Genomic DNA, 19419 nt, shown 5'->3' on the forward strand with positions numbered 1-19419 from the left:
ATTGATTCTCAGGGGTTTTGTTATTCCATCGATTTTTTTTTTATGTACCTCTGGCAATGGCCACTGTATATTTAAGAACACTCTAAGATCACTAGCCATGGCTTTCGGCGGTGCCCAATGTCCATTTTAAAACACAGCCCCACCAGTAGCCATGGCACAACCTTCAGCATAGCCTTCTCTTGCAACCCGTCGGTCAAAGATGTACATCCATCACAGACTGTGTTTGAGCTGTTTTGACAGTGGCATTGTTATGTAGAAAAGGTGGCAGGCTTTGAGAACTCACAAACACTCAGTGTGTTCCCGTTGCAAAGCCCAAGAGGACATATTTATTAAAAGGGAAGGGATTCTCAATGCCATCTAAAATGGCATTATGGGGTATATAAAATGATAGGGGAGATCTACGAGAACACACCAAGTTATAGGGTCCTGAGTTCTCCAATGCGTTGAATTTCAGGGTTTTTTTTGCAATAAGTTTATTACCTTAACTGATCACTAATTCAAATTAAAAAAGTTTTGGAAAAAAAACCTTTCACCTGAAATGTGAAAATGGGAAAGTCCATTTGAGTCAAGTCACACATTCCACAACACCACCTATAATGCCTTGCTGGTGTGGCTCAGAACTGCAGGTGAACTTCCAGCGATGGTTACTAGGTGGCGTTGTGGAATGTGTGACTTGGCTCAAATGGAATGCATGTTTATACAACCTCATTAAATAGGACCATTTGGTTGTCAAAGCCTGCCGAAACATTTATAAAAAATATTTAAGTGATCCAAAAGCCTAACAAATGTGCAATGTGTTTGTATTTTAGATATGGAGTGCCCTCTGAACAGCCATTACGAGCTCTGCGGGACCAGCTGCTCTGTGTACTGCTACAATCTCTCATCTGCGGTGGGCTGTGATGCCGGCTGTTCTGAAGGCTGCTTCTGTGATACCGGATACATCCTGAGTGGAGACCTCTGTGTTTCTGCCAGCAACTGTGGTTGCGTCTATCAGGACGCGTACCTTCAAAAAGGTGACGTGTTTTACACAGCTGGATGCCTACAGCAGTGCAAGTGCTCAGGCAATGGACAGGTCAGCTGCTCCAATTCACCTTGCAGTGACCAGGAAGAATGCAAGATTGTGGATGGTATCCTTGGCTGCTACCCTAATGCATTTGGGAGATGCATCGCAGCCGGAGACCCTCACTACCTCTCATTTGATGGTCAGAAGTTTGACTTCCAGGGCACGTGCAGTTATACTTTAGCAAAAGTCTGCCCGGGTGTGAAAGGACTGGTGAACTTTGAGGTGGTGGTGGACAACGAAAGTTTCGGCAAGGGTGACGTGGCCGTTACAGACAAAGTGACAATTTACGTGTACAACCGCACGATTGAGATTGAAAATCGCAGCTCATGGCAGGTTAAGGTAAATGAAAATCAAGAAACGCAACAAAAACCTTGCACGTTCAATTCCCAGAAGGTGTGGTAGAATAGGAAACTCAAACACATGCATTCAAATAGTGATGTGAAAGGCGAGGTTAGCAAGCTGCTGCAGGAAGATTTATTGGTGAGGCTACGTTTTCATTCTCACTTTCTAAATTCTCTTTATTTTTTTATTTATTGGAGATTAATATTATGCAGTGTGCAACAGGTGTTGCTTCATACAGTAAAGAGTGAAGTGGTGGATAGGTGAGAAGTTGTAGAGCACGGTTATGGGGTTTGGTTTGACTGAGGTGATATGCGGAAAAGCAAGACGGGAGGAAACTCAATTTTTAAAAGTGTTGCATTCAGTTGTTTTAATCCCAATGTTTTTTCATATCCCTTGGACAGTTGGGACCCTGAAATTATTATTGGCAATTTGTTCTCAGTTAACAACAGTCTCTTCCAGCTTCTAAGCACGGTACCGAGTACTGAACCCAGGTTTTATTGCATCATCTTCTTTTCAATGTTGAGGGCTTTGCCCCTGAGCTTGAAAGATGATTGTTTTCAGAGGTTTTCAGAACTGTAGGTATTTTTCCTCCAGCCTTAAATCCTGAAGTAAATGTTTACAATTTTTTGGGCTGTCTCAAAACATTGAAGGCACAGCCCCTAAACGCTCACACCAGAGAGAATACAACCCGCTAGCGAAGAAAGGCCCAAGTCGATCTTGTAAGGATAACACGTTTTAATTTCACATGCAGATGAGAGCAACAGCAAAGAACTCTGCTGCTAAGAACGTTCTGCCGAAAAGTAGTAAAAGCACAATCGTATAAAGGAAAACATCATTATAGATGACGCAATACATACAGTAAAAACCTGCGCGGCTGGTTGGTATTTGTATTTATTGGTTTATAAAGCGCTTTACACCAACGCGCTGTACAATTGAACAACTTAATACATAAAACAATAACAATATAACGGTAGAACCAAATTACAATATGAATCAGTCAACAAAGCAGTAAGAAGAGCAATTAACTGAAGGGAATAGGGAGAATAGTGGAGTAGGACTGGTTGGGGGGGAGGGGTGATGAGGAGTAGGAGGAGGGAAGGGGAAAGGTGAGAGTGGGGAGGTAGGTGAAGGGAGGGAGATAGTCAAGGGGAAAGATAAAGGAGGGAGGGGAGGCAGGAAGGCGAAGGGGTTTCAAGGAGGAGAGTGGAGAAGGAGAGATTTAAGGGAGGTGCGGAATGAGGAGAAGGTGGTGGTAGTGCGGATTGCAAGAGGTAGGGAGTTCCAGTGCAGGGGTCTAGGAGTTGGAAGGAGCGGAAACGGGACGAGGTACAGGGGGACGGAGGTACAGTGAGAAGGAAATGGTCAGCTGACCCAAGGGGGTGTGGGGGAGTAGAAAGAGAGGAGGGAGGAGAGATAAGGGGGAGCAAGAGCATGGAGAGATTTGAAGACAAGGCAGAGAAATTGAAATTTATGTTGGGAGTGAAATGGAAGCCAGCCAAGGGAAGAGAGGGAAGTAGAGATGGAGTCACGGGAGGTAAGGAGACAGAGGGTACGAACAGCAGAATGGTAGATAGATTTGAGGGGGGCGAGATGAGAAGTAGGTAGTCCAAAGAATAAGTAAGAACAGTAGAAGAGGCGGGAGAAAATAAGGGAGGAGATTAAGAGTTTGGTAGCATGGAAGGTGAGAGAGGGACGGACTTTGCGAATATTGATGAGGTGGTACCGACAGGTGCGAGAAGTGAGAGAGATATGGTGGGAGAAGGAGAGAGAGGAGTCAAAGTGAATGTCTAAATTACGTGCATGGAGAGAGATAGGGAGATTAGAGGGAGGAAAGTGAGGGAGGTTGGTGTGTGCCTATACATAATCTGCCTGCTCCATAAGAGATGCCAGACCATTGGTTCCAACCCAATCCGTCCGTCTTAATATTCACGTGGGTGCTGCAGTGATCATCTTCTTCTCACATTGCAGGTCAAAGAACAAACTAAATACACTACTGACTACTGTTTTAATACTATACTGTGCACCTGGCAGACATTAAGACAGGCACGAAGGAGGTTCTAGGACACGCTAACCTTCACGCACACATTTCACTCCCTTCCACGCCATCTGGCTCCAAGGTCTCCACCCTCATTTGCTCAACGATGTGCCCTGTTGTCCTCTTTAAACATTTCAAGAGTTGTTACTTTGGGTTTGGTGGTCAAAGGGCACCTGGTGCCATGGAATTTAGGGATCTTAAGGTTTCGTCAGTTATATGGGCTATAACTCGTGGTCACCTGGGGATGGGCCGGGTCATGCTTTGGCCAGTGTGAGACAACATGCACACCAGGTGCTGGCCTGCGATCATGGCCTTGTAGGACACATTCCTCTCAAGTAAAAAACAGATCTTTCCAACACTGCTAGAACAACGAAGAGGGTTGTGGCAGCTGGGAGTGTGTGCTGTCCTCATGGAAGCTCAGGCATGGCTGGAGATTTCCCATTTCTCGCAATTTGGGCATAGTGCATGCAATGCCGCATTCACTGTGCCAGCCTTGTCTCTTTAATACAATTAGTAACATCTATTTACTTATTTATTTACATTTTTTTAACATGCCGCTCACCTATATGTCTGAGGGCGCACATAAAAACACAGACAATGGAGTCAGACAGATCAGAAAAAGGAAGTTCTGTTATGCCAGGTTTAAAAGGTGAGGCTTGATTTTTTTCTTGAAGTCCATTAGAGAAATTATCTTTCTCAGGTCGGGAGGAGGTACATTCCAAGCCAGGGGGGCCTGAACATTAAAGAAGGTGCCACCAAACCCTTTCAGTTTGAATTTGGGTTGTTGGAGGTTGGCCTTATCAGCCGATTGAAGCGAGCAGCCTGGTTGGTAAACCCTGGTGCGTTTGCAGAGATAGGCAGGTGCTTGGATGTTCAGGCATTTATGACTCAGTTTCAGGGAATTGTGGGTAACCCGATGTTTCACCGGGAGCCAGTGAAGCTCCCTCCTCGCATGGGCAATGTGATCTCATCTGGCTACACACTTACTGGCCCGCACTGCCCCATTTTCAATCACCTGGAGGGCTGCTAGCTTTGCCTGGGAGGTGCAGAGAAACAGACTGTTACAGTACTCCATGTGTGAATTAACCAATGCTGATGCAAGGAGGGACATGTTCTCAGCGGACAAGAATGGACGGATGTGACTGAGAAGTTTATTGCTATAGACACAAGATGCTTGACGAAGGGCTACATGGGGCTTCATGGTGAGTTCATTTTTTAGCATAACCCCTAGTGTTTTAACACTTTTTGCAACTGGGATGGTGGATCCAGCTATGTTAAAGCTTTGAAAGTCAGCAGATAGCTATTTGAACTGAGGCCCTGTGTTAACAATCAGATGATTTTTTTTTCTTGAAGTCCATTAGAGAAATTATCTTTCTCAGGTCGGGAGAAGATACATTCCAAGCCGGGGGGCATTAACATTAAAGAAGGTGCCACTAAACCCTTTCAGTTTGAATTTGGGTTGTTGGAGGTTGGCCTTATCGGCCGATTGAAGCAAGCAGCCTGGTTGGTAAACCCTGGTGCGTTCGCAGAGATAGGCAGGTGTTTGGAGGTTCAGACATTTATGACTCAGTGTCAGGGAATTTTACCTTTATCTTTATTCAGAACCAACTCATCGGTTGCATCCAAACCTGGATGGTGCCATATACCATGTTAATGGTTGCCATGTCTTGCGTATGGATACCTGAGAGCTTCAGGACAACCTCGGTGTCATCAGCATAGTTGGCATATTGCACACCCAGGTCATCAAGAAGTGCCAGGAAGGACAGAATGTAAATGTTAAAAAGAGTCAGCGAAATATAAGACCCCTGTGCTACCCCACAGGAAATGGACTCTGGGGTGGAAGCCGCCTCGTCCACAGCAACTCTGGCATTGTAGGGTCCCAGAAAGGATGCCACCCATCGAACCGCTGTCTCGGAGCAGACTGCTACCTCCCTCAGCCTAGCAACGAAGAGGGAGTGATCCACGAGGTCCAAGGCTGCGGAAAGGTCAAGCAGTATTAACAGGGCAGGGTGCCCGTCGTCATGGGCATAATTTTAGGGGGGCAGGGGTGTTTTTCTGCCTGAACTTTAATGGCACACCATTTTGTCCCCATTCCCATGCTTCTGTTGTGTCCACGTGTACCAATCGCTTTCTGACCGTGGGGGATCATTTGCATAGTGTTCCAAAGGACTAAGGGGGCAAGAGTGGGGTTTACTGCGAGGGTGCTGGCCCTCCAGTGTCCAAACAGAGAAGGTGTTACACCAAAAATGTTAAATTAAGGGTTAGAGCAAACTCAGAAAACAAAGGTTTTCTCAAGGTCATGTGAGCAGAATGTGTAGGGAGAAGAGCAATGACATGTACAAGGCAATCTGTTTTTTTTTTTTTATTTGAATGCTTAATTCCACACCCCTGTTTACTTCATTCTTATCTTTTCCAATCCCTGTATTGCAGGTTGACAATGAAATGTACATTCTTCCATTAATACTGGAAGGAGAAGGAATCTGGATCAACCAAGAAGGGATCAATATTGTTGTCTACACAGACTTCGGCCTAACAGTCCTTTATGATGCGCAGTACTATGCGCAAGTGGAGGTCCCCAGCACCTACAGCGGACACATGTGTGGCCTCTGTGGCAACTTCAATGATGATGAGAGAGACGACTTCATGCTGCCCAGTGGCCAAGTAGTCAAAAGCGTGGATGATTTTGGAACATCATGGAAAAAGAATGAGAGTAATATCCAGTGCACCAATGGCTGTGGGACAAGTTGCCCCACATGTAGCGCAGTCATTATAGCTAACTACATCACACTCGATCAGTGTGGCAAGATTAGAGATCCAAACGGTCCATTTAAACAGTGTCTTCCTATAGTCATACCTACAAACTTTTTGTCCTTCTGTGCCTATGACATGTGTGCCGTTAATGGAGATCAGGATATCCTCTGTAAGAGTCTTCAAGCCTACACAACCGCGTGTCAGAATGTGGGCATCAACATTCAACCCTGGAGAACAGACACCTTTTGCCGTAAGTTCCCATAATCAAAATCAGGAAAATGTGTTTACTCATCTCATACATTACTGTGGTTGCAGCAATTAAGAAGAACATATCTATGCTTCCGTTTCAGGAAATAAGGTTGGTTGACAAGTACATATATGTGCATGCATGCATTCCGACTAGGGTTCCAAATTCAATCTATTCTGTACTTTTGCTTTAACACTGTGGACACTTGTTAGTCTCTGAGTTTGCCTTTGCTTTTACACTATCCTTCTTGATTGCTGTATCCGCCCTAAGTTCTTTCCAATTGGTCGGCTCCATTTTCGCCCTAATACTTTTGGTGAAAGCAGCACAGAGGTTCACTGCGCTATTAGCAAATTACTCTTTTAACCATGATCCTCTGTGGAAAAAGTAGAATCTCATGGTTTCTAGCTTTAGGCATGGGTAGTATAGCTTAGTGGCCAACATGCTTGTCTTGGAAATAAGATGACGGAGGAGAGCAACACAGGTTCGAATCCCTGGTCCGAGCTTAGAAACCTCTTTGGTGTCAAGCGTGTTATATAATAATATAGAACCACTATGATTTAGTGCTGTAAAATGTTCTGTTCTCTTCTTTTCCACCTTCACATCATTAGCTTGAATTTGTAGGCTGCCAATTATCATATGTTCATCTCCTTGTACTCTTGCACTGACCAACAGCACTCATCCTTTTCTTATTGTCTTTTTGCAATCAAAAAGTGGCCGGTATCTCCATCTTTTCTCATGTACTCCTCACAAAGCCAAATCATCATGTCCCCTGTGCCTTACTCTCATTACACTACCTTCCCCGCGAATATTACCTGTCCCCCTAGTGCCCGCTTTGCCTCTAACTTTCTCCCTTGGATCACAACCCTAGTGGATTTTTCCGACCCCTTCTTCTAATTTCCTTTGCAGATTTCTTTCCTTGCTCGTATCTGCTCTGTTCACCGTTTAATTTTTGCAAAATCCACCCACTCCTCAGCTTCCTAGGCACTAAGGGCCTGCTTTACAAATGGCTTTTCCTACGGGAAAACTCCATTGGGAAACTATTTGTAAGCCAGGCCCTGGGACGCTTTTCTTAACTTGATTCTGTCTTGTCTTGAATATTGCTTCTCCCTCCTTGTTGATCTTCCCACCTATGTTTTTCCTCTCTGCCATCTACTTTTGACTCTGTTTTTCTCTTTTTCAGCTTTCTTCATGCGCTCCTACCACCCACTCCCTTTGTTTCTTTTGAATGGCTTCTATTTCCTGTCCCACTCCATTATGTGACCTGGGCCTTCTTTATAAACGTGTCAGTGGTCTAGCCCCCTGTTAGCTTTCCACATTTGCCACACACTCTTCTCCTCAAATCCTCTTCGCTCGGTTTCTCAGTTTCTTCTAGCACTTCCATGCCCCTCCCCCCCCTGTGCTCAATCCCACTTTCTTTCTTTGCTCTTACTACCTCCCACACGTTGCTACTCCTTTCAGGCGTCTGTCCATTCTGCCGTTAAGTCTTTCCTATTTTCCCCTGATCACCACTTTCCTCCTTACTTTGTTTGTTGCACACTGTTTTTTGCAATCATACACAACTGTTTGGTGAATTTGCTCTACACATTTAAATAGATCAATAAAACATAGTAAATACCAATTGTAATAGGTGGTATTTTGGGCCTCTGCCAGAATTAGGTTTAGTACCACCAGAAAAGGGAGAGCCTTTTTACATTCATCCAAGTCCAAACATCACTAGTGTTGTCCCTCAGGATGAACTACTCTATCCCTAGCGTGAGATTATGCCCTTAGTTTGAGGTGATGTGCCTCCTATCTAAAGGGGATGGAGTGGTTAACAAATCATTTTAAATAATGAATCTATTAAAAACACACAAGTGTGCTTTCTAAGCCTTTGTCTACCCTAAAATGACCCCTGAATTGGGTGAAAGACAACATTTAAAAGAGAATACTTTCAGGAGCAGATTCCTTTGTGTCTTTATTCTACCCACACCTGAGTCTGTATAGGAAACAGGTGCACAAACTCAATTAAAACATTAAAAGATAGGGTATCTCAAAAACATAAAGGATATCCCATCAAGGTCAGGTCTACCGGTTTCTGCAAAACGCTTTCATTATATTGCATTTGTCAAGACCAGAACGTAGATGTGTTGAAAGATTCTTGGGCCAAAGAACCACTAACGGTGCCTCTCATCGCTCTAGTTCCATTTTTATAAAAAGAGGGAAATATAGAAATACACTCAGAGCATAAACAATAACAGAAGAATTCTGCCAGAATAGAACATTAATTCCTGTTAGTTTCTAAGTAGCCAAATAAATGACCAGAAATGCATTTACCTTATTTTTAGGTGCACACGGTTTACAGGTTCCCTCAGTGAGGATACATTTCAATTGCATACTAAAGTCCTCGTCCCTCTATAATAAATACAATACGGCCCATCATTATGTTGATATTTCAAAGAGTATCCCATTTAAAACCGGATGAGAAGGCCAGAGGATGAACTATCCATACCTTTTTAGCTGTTGCCTCTGTTCCAAACACTACTGTTTGGCATGTGGCGATATCGAGTGGCGGCCGCCATTTTGCCTACATTGTATGTGTATCAATATGATCTCATGTGTATGACGTCAAACGGACTCACACAACGTTTCTGCTGTCTAGTATTTCATATGGCAGAACGTATCATTCCATTAACCACGGTGTCCTAAACTGTGCTCTGCGCTATACAATTATGATGTTTTCATACAAATTGTAGCAAATGGAGTAATTTGTCATTTTTATGGAGAACTTTATGTATCTGTAAATTGAAATGTGTTATTTAACATTAGAAATTCCTTTTCTATCTGCTGTCTAATATTGCATATGGCAGAAAGTATCATTTCATTAACCCCAGCGTCTTGAACTGTGCTCTGCAGTGGCGTCGCCAGGAATCAAATTTAGGAGGGGCACAGAGGGGGCCAAAGACAAAAGTAGGGGGACACAGACAAAAGTAGGGGGAGATCATGGTCACTGCTCGTTTTAGGTGGGGGGGCACAGAGGGTGGGCACAGGGTTTCACAGGGGGGCCCCGGCCCCCCCAGGCCCACCCCTAGTGACGCCACTGGTGCTCTGCACTATACAGCTATACAGTTATGATGTTTTCATACAAATTGTAGCAAACAGAGTCATTTATCAATTTATTGAGAACTCTATGTATCTGTAAAGTTGATTGTGTTATCTTTTCTCATCCGTCATACCACATCAGCAGATTAATCAGTTACTGAGGAGGAACGACTGATTGTATGTGCATTAATGCGCCCCCTTGCATAAATCATTGTACTAATTATTTTACTATATCTGCCGACTATGTCCATTCGACTATTCTTTCGTAGGCCACTAATCAACTTCACTTAAAACAGCACGGTACAACTGTTGTGTATTACCGTAAACAATTTCCCATGGGCATATTGTATTGATAGCTAAGGCAATGCTCTATGTTGGTTCAAAAAGAATGTTCTTTAACATAAGAAGTTCCTTTTCTTTTATGTTATTAATTGTTCAGACAAATAAAACATAGGGTAAAACAAAGCAATCATGATTTTTATAGGGGTGTAACAAGTCAAACATGCTGCATAAGGTGAAGTGAAACAACTAGTTATCTAGTGGATACAGCATGCCACTGGATTTCTTCATTTAATCCGATTTTGTCTGTTTTTAGTTGATAAATACATTTCTATTCCCTATACAGTAGCATTGATGTTATGTCACTGTTATGATGTTATGCACTTATAGAATGTTAACCTGTGTTCTAACGGAACGCCTGTGCGCTCCTACTCTCTCACCTGAGAACGTACCAGGTCATTTGAGCACTGGTGGTTCCAACCTCCGGGGGCCTTATATAAAGCTCTTATACTGAAATCTTCAATAGAGAGGGAGACCCCAAGGATCTGGTCTTAGACAATGGGTCCCAGTTTACATCATCAGAATTTCAAGAGTTCCTCAGAAACAGATCCATCAACCACACCACAACGTCCATGTACCACCCGATCTCCAATGGACTGTTAGAAAGAATGAATAGACTAGTGAAAAGCGTAGTCCAACTAGCCACAGCAAATGCTCTTCCATGGAGGGAAACTCTCAAGAAAGCTCTATATGCATACAGAACAACCCCACATACCACCACTAACGTGGAGCCCTTTACCATATGAGGGGCAGAGTAGCAACCAACCAACTGAGGCCAGCGTGGATCTTCATGGATACTGGTGAGGCAAGAGTGGACATAGACCAAATCCAGAAAACGGTGAAGGAGAAGCAGGAAACATACAAAACATATTATGACTCAAGGAACAGAGTAAAAGAAATGTCCTTTCAGGAAGGAGACTGGGTTTGTGTCAAAGAACCAAAGAAAACGCTCAAGTGCGAATCTAACTTTAGGTCTCCACAAAGGGTCACACGTTGTCAAGGAAAATCTGTCATATTGGACGATGGAAAGAGATGGTCTGGTGATGATCTTGTGAAAATAACAAACAACATTTGCAGACCCAGCACATCCAAAGACATTAACTGTGGCACACTATCAAGAAAAGACCTCATTCCTGATGGAACATCATACCACAGACGCATGGAAGATGATGAGCTCCATTCTGACAACGATGAAGCCCCTGTCGGGAGACTGTCGAAAAGAAATCAGAAAACCATCCGAAATTTCAATAGTAACTACATCTACTATCAACCAGCAGTTGCCTACAAAACATTGCTTCATATTTACCCCTTAGTTTATTTCCTCCTTTTGCCTTGTTCCACCCTTTCCCCCTTCCCTCCTCCGTCCCTTTCTTTCCCATAGGTAAGGAGATGTTATGATGTCATGCACTTATAGAATGTTAACCTGTGTTCTAACGGAACGCCTGTGCGCTCCTATGCTCTCACCTGAGAACTTACCAGGTCATTTGAGCACTGGCGGTTCCAACCTCCGGAGGCCTTATATAAAGCTCTTACACCAGCTTCTTTTGTGCCGTGCCTCTTTATTACAATCACCTCCTTATATTGCAGGTTTTTTACTTTTTCTAAGAGTCCAAGAAACATTCTCTGTTAGATGGTTAGGTTTGACAAAATGTTCCACCAATGGTACCATTAGCGTTTTGGTCCTGATAAATGACTTATGTTTGATGATTCTTTTTCATATGAGTCTGTTTGTCATGACGTCGTACATTAGCTTTCATTGACATATATTCAGATAAACAACATTTTTGGAGTTTCAAGGGTATCAGAGACCAACATCAACTTCTTTGCTGCACTTTGTGCACATACAGTGAATGTACTGCATGGAGTATGACCCATGAGGTGTGCATTTGTCCATAGTTTTCTTGGGGTCACGGTGATAATATCCCCTGCAACTTCAATTGCATGAACCAGAGTATTCTTGATGTTTTCCTCTGTGTTATGGCAAGTGTTGGCTACGAGATTTCATTATCACCTGCGTTGATGATTGGCCACAGTTACTTGATTTATTTTTTAATTATGTTACTATCCCTTGATCACCAATTTCTGTCTTATTTTGTTATACACTGTTTTCTTCCATCATGTACAATTGTTTGGTGAAAGTGCTCAACATATTTAAATTAAATAAATAAATAAAACAAAGTAAATACCAATGCTGGTAATAGGTGGTGTTTTGGGACTGTGCCAGAATTAGGTGTACAAGGCCACAGTCGAACAGGCCTCTGTTGGATGTTGGTGAACCTGGGTACAGTGATCTGGCTAAACGAGTTTCAGAAAACATTGGGAACCCCAAAGGCTCTTTCATTCCCGGCTCCTTTTCTATACTTAAAAACTTTGTCCAGGCACCTGTGAGAATTTCTGAAGGGCACAATGTATAGTTGCATTAGATTCATTAGTGTTAGCTTTGGAATTCCCTATTCTTGCCTGCACCAATCTACTGACTGGCATCAGGTCTGAGGAGGCTCTCCCCCCTTCTAGGAATGTCCTTTACAATTAATGGTTTGCCTAACACAAAACTGTTACCACGAAGAAAAACGATAGCTCATCATGTGTTTATCAATATAAATGTTTAATGTACATTAATCAGTACAAGGAACAAATAGCAACCTCACTATCGACAGCCTCTCTCAGCTGACACCAGTTGGAACCCTCTCGTCCACCACATTCAATCCAGCTGTGATGTCACCCAGCTGGCCCTGCCTTAAACCTAATCACATACTGCAGTTACTGTAATAACACACTGCGTTTTATGCTCTACTAACACCTCCCTTCCTTACGCTGAACATTTTTGACATTTCTGACACCTTCCTCCTTCACCAGAGTGATCCTTTTGTTACTCCATAAACTTCCACCATTCACCAGAATGGAAGAGCCCAGATCTTTGATCACCTCAGTTCACCCTTCTTCACTTTGCCAGGCAATTTGATATTTACCAGGTCACCTGGGCTCACGTGTACCACTTTCAATAACTTCTTAACACCAAATGTCATTTTGCTCTTTATCTTGCGCTGCAGAATTCTCTCCTGCTCTTTGTTCACATCAACATCACCTCGACCTTCCCATCGATCCTGGACACAAATGTGAATCGGGTTTCCTGCCTCACAACAATTCAAATGGTGATACTTCTGTCACTTTGTGGGGCGCTAGCCTTTATTGGAAAACCTTTTCCATCACTGCCCTGATCCAATAACCACCTGTAGCCACTGCTATCCTTATAAAATCCATCAAGGTGAGATTAAACCGTTCCATGGCACCACTGCCTTGTGGATGATACAGTGCTGTGGTGACCTGCTGCACACCATACCACTACAATAATTCCTTGACCTCCTTAGATGCCAATTGGAGTTCATTGGAACCCTCTCGACCACCATATTCTATACAACTGTGATGTCACCCAAGTGGACCTGCCTTACGCCTAATGACATGCTGCCTTTACTGTAATAACACACTGCCTTTAATGCTCTCCTAACAAAAACTCATTAAAGGAAAATCCTTTGTGAGTTAGAACTGGAGCTTTTGCACATTTGGATGCACCCAGTATTACAGAGGTGTGTATCAAACAGTGTTATACACACAGTCGAGCACATACAATGACACCAAAGCACAGGCACATGAATAGATGGTGGGGGACTCTGGGAAAATCATATAGTTAAACGTTTTTAATACTAGTAATACTGCAGTGTAAATATAACATGCCCTATCTTTGAGTGATAGTTTTCTTTATAATTATCTGGCCTTGGCACAAGTGAATACTTGTGAATAGTATAATTTGAATTCACAATCTCCCCAGACCCAGAAGCCTTAAGCATCCCTATCCTTGGTCTGCACAGATATACTCTCTGGCACATGGTATGGAGAGAGTTTATCTTCTACATGGTATGCTCTTTGCAATGCTGCGTCTAATAAAACCTGATAAATGGATGTCTGTAGAGGGGTGCTTGCGAACAAATAATCGAGGAGCATTAGGTTCTTCTTTAGAAGTGGATTTATTTTAGTTTTTAGGTTTCAGATTAAGTTGAAAGTTCAGGATAGCTCACAGAAAGGACAGATACGGACCATGCCCGCCCTCTAATCCAGCTCCAAGGCACCAACTGAAATATATGTGGGACATACCCGGGCACACTTTCAACAAACAGCTTAGCTTCATACAGGCCTGTCATACATTTCAGGTACATTAAATGCAACACCTCCCTTCTTCACACACACCCACATCTACAGGGAGGTTTGGATTCACACAAATTAAATGAGCAGGAATATAGGCTGACTCTTCTCCAATATAGGCGGCACAGGGCCTCGCACTGACCTGAGATAGAAGAGGCACCAAGTACATTGCAATATGAATGGAAATAAGCATGAATCGTGTGCAGAAATACTTGCAGACCTTACAGACTTGCAGATCCTGTGAACACAATACATGCAAAACACTGAAATCACATGTCAAACATCATGGATCCCTCGGCTAGGTGGCATATTTTTTCTGGTTGACTTTGAGGTAAAACCATGGATTGGAATTAAACATGCCAAGGGTAGACAACACTCATGGTTTATCTGAATGGGATTACATTTTTATTTAAAACACCATTCAATTTTGGATTAACTAGCATTGTGATTATATTTCCCACCATAAAAGACCATACATACTGACACGAAGCATTGAAATGAAACCCACCACTTTAAGGAGTAATACTCGTGCAATGAGAGGACATTCTAATGGCTTGTAGAATAGTTTACACTTCTTACCATTCACACCCAGCCTATTTCAGTAGTAAGGGGTGGTTGCCGGGCATAAAAAAAAAAACATTTGCTCTGCGAGGGATCTCTACAATTTTAGCATCAGCCACTAGAAATGCGGCAGGAGGACTGGAATTGCATATTTACTTATATAACTTGTGTAATGAAATTACTATTTCCACAATAAAACGCCATTCAGATTTACTGCATTACCGATATTTAATGGAGATAATCCCTCAAAAGACGTACGGAAAAATATTACCAATTCTATGATCCCTATTACATACCCTGGAGATAAGTATGGGAAAGCACCATCGATTGCAGACTGCTTGTTTGAAAACACCAGTCGGCTCACTAATTATTGCTGCAATGGCAGGAATCGGACCCTGAGATGTGCGCCAACCTTCTGGATCACTGGCGCACCATCAGGGAGAATTTGAGGAACACAGAACCTTCAGGCAGCAGCCCATGTCTCACTTGAACAAGTTGGTGAGGTAATTTCCCTATCTCGGTTTCCCTTTTTTTTGTACGCACAGTTCCACAGATTTCCTCATAATGGACGTGAGGGATCTGTCGAAACCCACTCACAGCGGGTCATTCCATTTGCTAATTTGCTAAAAACATGCTTACATAAAAAATACATTTTCATTCCTCAGGATGCTCTAAACAAAAAAACACATATTTCTTCATGTTATGAATTCTCTTCAGGCCTTAACTATCGACATAACCATGCCAAACAGACTCCACATTTTCACCCACATGCCCTGACACTGCTGTATAACTTCACACAAATAATCCTAAAAAAACCTCCCCACCATATTTCTTTCCTCAACATTAGTGACATAATTTCTTCAAGGGGACAACAGTTGAATTTAAAAAATACTGGTTATCTTAGATGCAAGAGGCCCCTTGCAGCGATGCTAGATAGTATGGGACACATGTCCACTTTGAAAAATACTATGTGAGGAAGACTACTCGAGCACTGCATGGTGTGTAATTGTGTTTCTTACTTGATGGACAGTGTTTCACTTGCTGCCCACTCACACAGTGCTTGTTGTCCACATTGGCCCTTTGCCTTATAAGCCTGTGGCCAAATGTAGGCGTCTGGTTATTAACAAATACCTTGGGAACCTCAGGTTCTTCTTACAAGTTGCATTATTCTACTCTTCAGTTTATATGCCAGGTTGTAGGTTCGGTGATCTAATATATCGTTAAGCACCAGGTGCACAGGCCATACTGGTGGGTAATGACCCGGACCCGAGTTAAAGGGCCGAGCGAAGCAAAGCCTTTTAAGAAGGGCCTTGGGATGTTAACCCCTTTTATAGCCCATAGTTGGGGATTTTCTTTCTATATACTTACAAGAAGTGTTTGCATGTTTTCTCTATTTCCCAGAAACAACTGATACAGTAAAGCCCTTATTTAGGGTTTTCTCGTGCTCTTTGTTTTTTTGTGAGGAAAGAAATATCACTTCATTGAAACCCTCTTAGGAAAGATCACTGTGTTTTCAATGGAGACGCTAAAGGTCGTGGGTTTATTGTATTGATCCCAATTTTCGCATCTTGCTTTGTTTGGAAGATCCCTACTTTTCTTGCGATGTGCTGGATAATGTGAAATGTTGTAGCTATGCCATTGCATAAAGTATTCTATGTGCCGCTGTACTGTGGTACACGTGTTTTCAGACTCATTACTAACTCTATATGCGCTGCTAGGTCTGCTAATGTTTGGCAGTATTTGAATAAGCAATGCAGATGAGGAATCTACTTGCATATTTCTTTGTTTCGCATCTTAGGCTACATAATGTCCACTGGTAGTTGAATTGTCATGATGATGTATAACTGCATGGGTGTTATACTTCATACCTGAGATGGAAAGGTGACCGTGTGTGCAATTTTTAAATTAAAGGTTTCATTGTAACACCTTCCGCTCTGCATTTTAAAGGTGTGAGAATGAGGTAATCCCTATCTGGGGATTCTTGAATAGTTTGTTCTGGTTTGAGGCCAGGGTTAGCACAATGCGAATCTGCATGTGTGTTTGAGAGCAGTTTGTATATAGATGTGTGTTTAACATCTGTGATGTCATGTAAAATGGAGATGAAATGGAGATACAAGTAGAATAAACCATTTGAGTCAAGTCACAAATGCCACAGTGCTACCCGGTCTGGAGCTAAAGACTTGCATTTGGGCTAATTTATATAGAACCAGAATGCTTTGCAAATGTGAACTTCCAGTGATGCCTGTACGGTGGCGCTGTAGCATCTGCGCCTTGACTCACTGAGCTTTTTTCCATTTTCAGACTTCAGATAAACAGGTTTTTTTTTCCTGCACTGGTGATACACAATAATAGTGAACCTGGTATGCAGCTGTCTGCTGCCTTGGGAACTGCCTCTCTTGGGTTGATGAAGCTATGCATAAAGTAGCAGAGGATTTTCTGGAGCTAAAGACTTGCCTTTGGATTAAGGTGAATACCCACAAGGCTTTGCTCATGTGGCTCTGAAGTGGATGTGAACTTCCAGTGATGGTTACTGGGTGCTGGTGTGGCATTGGAACTTCAGTCAAATAAGGTCTAAGATTCGTAGAATATATTCATAAAAGTATATTTGTATAATACTTTATATAATATAATTGTATATGGAATTAAGCATAGTGCGATTCGGGAACTATTCATTATGAAAGCAAACACCTCTGGGGAAAGAGAATGGCCAAATGGACTCGGGGCAAAGCAGGCCTTGTCGCATGTTGGTAGAGGTCTTTAGGACGATTCCACATTTGAAAACCTTTCTGTCCATCCTACCACCCAATGGAAGCAAAAGGCCTCAGAGTGAAGTCAGTGAAGATAGCTCAGTGTCCTTGACAGCTCACTAGGTAAATGTGCCTGTGGAAAGTTATCAGCTATGGAACTTAAAAAATGAATCTCTATTTCTTCATTGATACCTCAATTTTCTGTTTATAGCAATCCAGTGTCCGGCGGGCAGTACCTATAGCAGCTGTGCCAACAACTGTGAAAATACCTGCGCATCGCTGTTTGGCAGACCCACATGCAGCAGCAAATGCTACGAGGGATGTGTGTGCAACCCAGGGCTATTGTTTGATGGGGTAAACTGCGTGCCAATGAACAAGTGCGGCTGCAGGTACAAAGGACGGTATATTCAGGTAAGCTGCCACTACCCACATCTATACCATCAACCCATGCGAGAATTAGTCTTTGACTCCCTTGCACACTGTGAGATAAAGAGCAAGTATTTCAAGTGCCATGAATACAGGCACTTAAACCAAGGGAGAGCATGTTCGTCCTGAATTCCCATAAATAATCATTGTAGGATCCGCCCACTCCCGCACTTAAAGTGATTTTCCCAGGACTGGTTATCCCAGGTATTTATTTATTTATGCATGTATAAAGCACACAGAAACCTTGGGCATCAAGGAGCTGGTCATAATGTATGGGACAATGTGCACTGCAGACATGATCTAGTGCCGGAAGACCACTAAAGTGGTAAATGGCACAGTATACATGGCTACTACACTGCTTATTCATGAAGCAACTGCCCTGCAAATTATTTGTTTTTACATATTATCTCTATTTAATACTAGCCCGTCCAGGCAATGACAGTCACCAAATCTTCATATATAGTTGTCCGGGGAGCTGGTCATGGGAATTGCCTATGATCATGCTAATGGTGCCCACAGCGACTTCCTCCCCAGTGGCCCACTGCGATAAAAACACCTTAGAGCTCACGTTCCTGTCATGCGCAATTGCATGGAGGTGACCTGTTGTGTTCATATTTAGGTACAAACAGGTTGCCTCTGTGCAAAAGGTAGGTGTAAGAACCTCGCAAAATCGTCTTTATGCATTTTGCATGGAATGCTTTCTGCCATTTATAGATGGAAGGCAGCACAGGCGGAGGAGAATGTGGGCGTCTTCGGCATAGTTAGTGTATGAGATAACAGTGGAGTCCAAGAGGTTGAAGAGGGGTTTGGTGAATATATTAAAGAGAGTGGGGGACACACAGGATCCTTGTCGGACACCACATACAATGGGCACTTGGGGGGGCGATTGGCTATTTCTGAAAAAACTCTCATGGATCTTCCTTCAAGAAATGAGGCAACCCATGTTGAGGTTCCTTGGGAAAAGTTGGCGGATGCTGAGAGGGGGGTGACACAATATTTGAGGGCCCCACCAGGTCCAATGTTGCCCATGCATCAAGGAGGAGGAGCAAGGCTGGTTTGCCCTCATCTCTGAAGTTATGAAGCTGATTTGTCTGATAGAGCAAGGCTGATTCTGTGCGGTGTCCGAGCCAGAAACGTGATTGGCACATTCCTAGGATGTGTTTGGTTTCCAAGAAGATCTGTTTTTGGTTGTAGGCAGCCCTGTCCAGGCTTTCTTGCAAACATGGGACTGTTGTTATTGGGCAGTAGTTGTTGGGGACTGCTGGGTCCAGGGAATGTTTTTTTTAGTATAGGGAGGACCCAAGATTCATTGAGGCTCATGGGGACAAGTCTCGAAGTGTGAGGCGTTGATGAACTTGGTGATCATAAGGGACTAGACCCGTAGAGCAGTCTTCAACGATAGAGGCTGGTCGTATATCCTCTTTGCATTTTGATGGCTTGAGGCTTTTGAGGATGCTCGCAGTTTCTGGTTCAGTGACCGCTCCGAAGTGGAAAGTCAGTCTCATGAATCAAGTTACAGGGTAGCTGGCGGTGTGGATTAGAGGGTGATTTGATTGAGTTGGTTTTGCGTGATTTTCTGCTGAATGGAGTTTATTTTCATCTGCGTAGGGTTTTGAATATTCAAGCACCACGG

General features: G+C 43.1%; 1 protein-coding gene across 1 annotated transcript in view; it reads left to right on the plus strand.

Moving 5' to 3' along the window:
* Nucleotides 1-19419, plus strand: part of LOC138533319 (IgGFc-binding protein-like) — a 198558-nt gene that overhangs the window by 91387 nt on the left and 87752 nt on the right. The window contains exons 4-6 of the mRNA XM_069641139.1: nucleotides 810-1402; nucleotides 5871-6441; nucleotides 17572-17771. Coding sequence (XP_069497240.1) covers nucleotides 810-1402; nucleotides 5871-6441; nucleotides 17572-17771 — 1364 coding nt within the window. The remainder of the gene's footprint in view (nucleotides 1-809; nucleotides 1403-5870; nucleotides 6442-17571; nucleotides 17772-19419) is intronic.

The sequence above is a fragment of the Ambystoma mexicanum genome, chromosome 1p, assembly GCF_040938575.1.
Source record: "Ambystoma mexicanum isolate Mex_15411 chromosome 1p, UKY_AmexF1_1, whole genome shotgun sequence".
In the NCBI taxonomy this organism is placed as follows: Eukaryota; Metazoa; Chordata; class Amphibia; order Caudata; family Ambystomatidae; genus Ambystoma; species Ambystoma mexicanum.